At 39.4% G+C, this 2,955-nt stretch overlaps 1 protein-coding gene across 1 annotated transcript in view; it reads left to right on the top strand.

Annotated features, from left to right (window-relative positions):
- Positions 1-1,032, top strand: part of LOC107088641 (two pore calcium channel protein 1-like) — a 41,869-nt gene extending 40,837 nt beyond the window's left edge. Inside the window, 2 exon segments of the mRNA XM_015380940.1 lie at positions 350-465; positions 642-1,032. Of these exon segments, the coding sequence (XP_015236426.1) occupies positions 350-465; positions 642-772 (247 nt within the window). The 3' untranslated portion in view covers positions 773-1,032.
- Positions 1,033-2,955: the final 1,923 nt, after the last annotated feature.

Here is a 2,955-nt window from a genome sequence, read left to right on the forward strand (position 1 = left end):
CGAGAATAAAGCAGTAACATTACGAGAACCCATTTCAGAAAGAAAGCTAATTTTACGACATTATTCTCTGAATTTTATGACTATTCTCGTCACTTTTTTTTAATTCTTTTTTTTATATTTACCAAAAAAAAGAACTGGTCTTTGGGTCAACTTGATGCACAAACAAGAAAAATACCAGTGAGACTGAGACGAGGTTATCCCTGGAGAAAGGTCTGATGGAAGTACATTCGCCACAGAGATAGAGAAGCTTCCAGGACTCAAATCACAGATGAATCCATTTCAGCTACTTTCTATCCTTCCTAAGACTTTTTTTTTTTTTTCTGTCACGTGCTCTCACTGTATTTACCAGGGAGAAGCTGGAGGATAATTTGGTTAACGCCATGGAAACCATGGATAACGACTTGGGGAATGGGCAGTCACCCACAGCAAACCTGCCTACGCTTCTATTTAAGGTGGCCTCAAAAAGTAAGTCCTTGTATGAATGGTTAAAGTAAAGTAAGGACCTGGAACATGTCAAGCAGTTTTTATTATTTTCACTTTTACAACTGAAAAATCACAGAATAGATAGTTCTTTTATTTCTCTATACGTCTCTCTTGTGTTAAACCGTGGATGGTTTTGTGTTTTTTTTTTTTTTTTACAGGGTACAGGACGGTGGACGCTTTGTTGCAGCGGATGTTCGAGGCTGATCTCGACCCGGAAGATTTTGCCGAGAATGACATTCCTGAAGAGCCGACTGGAAACTTTGCAAACCCAACTTTTGGCGCAGCATAGATGAAACTGTCTAGTTATCTATTCAACCATGTATGAAAGGGAAACTGTATCATTAGACGTACGTTTGCATGTTGAAATGTGCGGCTTGAGCCGGTGCAATGTGTCATCTGTGCGATCGTGTCATTATTTTATTTTTATACTTGCTTCCAGGAGAAAATTGTAGACGCGAAAACAAATTTGTATTTTCAGATAAAAGAATATTTACACAGATGTCTTAAGTGTTGACTATTTAAATAAAAAACAAAAAAAATTTGAGAAGCAATTAGCAGATTTTAATGGCTCTGAAAAAAAAAATAGCATGTTGTTTTTATTCTCTATCCCAGCAGGTTCATCTAAGTCGGAGGTCTTCAAAAGGGGTCCGCGACCCCTAGGTGGTCCTCAGCGATACTGCATGGAGGTCGCGAAAATTTTGGTTGATTAGACTTTTTTTTTTTTTTTATTCCCCCTCCAATTTTTTCCACTAATTGAAGTGTCTTTAAATCCACGTTAACATGAATCCAACAGACTGTAGTAAACAGATAAATGGAGGCAGAAGATGTCTTTCAGTCATCAATGCTCACATTCAGCGACACAAAGGAGCTCTTTCAAGCTGGACACCGTTTCATTCACAACTCCTGTCCCATCAACCAGGAATCAGAATCAGAAATACTTTAATAATCCCAGGGAGAAATGACTTTCGTTACATGACTCCATCTGTAATAGAGTGACTGTAGGACCAGTTTGATAGAACACAATTTCATACAATATATAATTAGGGGCTCCCCGCTTCATCTCGCCATCAGTTTGGGGGTCCTTGGCCTGGAAAACGTTGAAGACCCCCTATCTAAATGACTGTAGCTTCAAACCCTCAACCTATATTGTTTGCAAACTGTCATTATTTTGATGATTATGGGTTGTATGACAAAATTCAGTTTAATTAAGACCGATAAAAGGTTTTTAACGTGGAATTGCTATTATATGATCTGTTACGAAGTGGAAGACTGCCTGGTTCTGCTGGAGGTTTCTTCCTGTTAAAAGGGAGTTTTTCCTCTCCACTGTCACTACAAGCATGCTTAGTATGAGGGATTGTATTTGAGTCAATGGGTCGATGCAATCAACTGGTTTTCCTTAGATAGAAAACTTTGAATCAATCTGACTGGATGATCTGGTGAACTGCAAAGTGCCTTGAGATGACATGTTGTGAATTGGCGCTATAGAAATAAACTGAATTGAATTGAAGACTGCTATAGCTCCATAGCTGTCTAAGCCAGAACATGTAACTACTGGGGAAAAAATGCTGGATTTCAAGAGCTGTAATAAATGAGATTCGTGGAAACTTAGTTAGCAGGGAAAATTGCGCAAGGCAATGGTGAGGACTATATTCGGGAAGATGTAGGCAGGACATGGGCTCCAACTATTTTTAATGCTTCTCCTCGACCAGTGATGTCAAAACTGTTTGAAGAAACAACTGAATATAGTCTGTTTTTTTTTCTCCCAAAGTTCTCTTCATTAAAAAAAAAGAAATATATATATATATATATATATATATATATATATATATATATATATATATATATATATCAGTGTCTGAGATCAGCCACCAGGGGGCGCGGTAGATCTACAGCTTGGAATCCAGAGAGGCCGAGGAAGCTTGTGATGCTGATGCTGAAGAGATGGAGCAGAGGGAGTGGAAGCTTCCCTGTTCCTCCGGACGGAGAGCAACATTCAGGTAAGACAAGCGGAGAAATCAGCCCGGATTTAAAATATTATCCAACTGGTCGCTAAGCCAAAAAGTAACCCGGTGTTCAGAATAGACAGTCTGTCTGTGAGTGTGAGGCCACGGGCTGCGTGGATGTCCGACTAAAAACAACACCAGGTTATTCCAGCTTCGCTGGCGGTGAGATATCGGATTGTTTAGTTTAATTAGTCAGGAAGCAGCGAAGGAGGACAATATTTATTACTGGAACGGGCCCAAACAGGATGAGGCGTTCAGGTGATGCTGGCAGGGTGGGAATTACTAGCTTCCTATGGCTCACCCAGCGGCTGCTACGTTTAGATTGTGATTTATGGAGTTTAATTTGATATAGTTTGGGAAGACAGAGTGTGAAAGTGTGGAGAAATGTAGTTTAGTTATGTATTTGCTATAGGATTCAATTCAGTTTATTCCTATCACAACACATGTCATCTCAAGGCACTTTCCAATT

Source organism: Cyprinodon variegatus, unplaced genomic scaffold, assembly GCF_000732505.1.
Source record: "Cyprinodon variegatus isolate N-32 unplaced genomic scaffold, C_variegatus-1.0 Scaffold225, whole genome shotgun sequence".
Taxonomy (NCBI): Eukaryota; Metazoa; Chordata; class Actinopteri; order Cyprinodontiformes; family Cyprinodontidae; genus Cyprinodon; species Cyprinodon variegatus.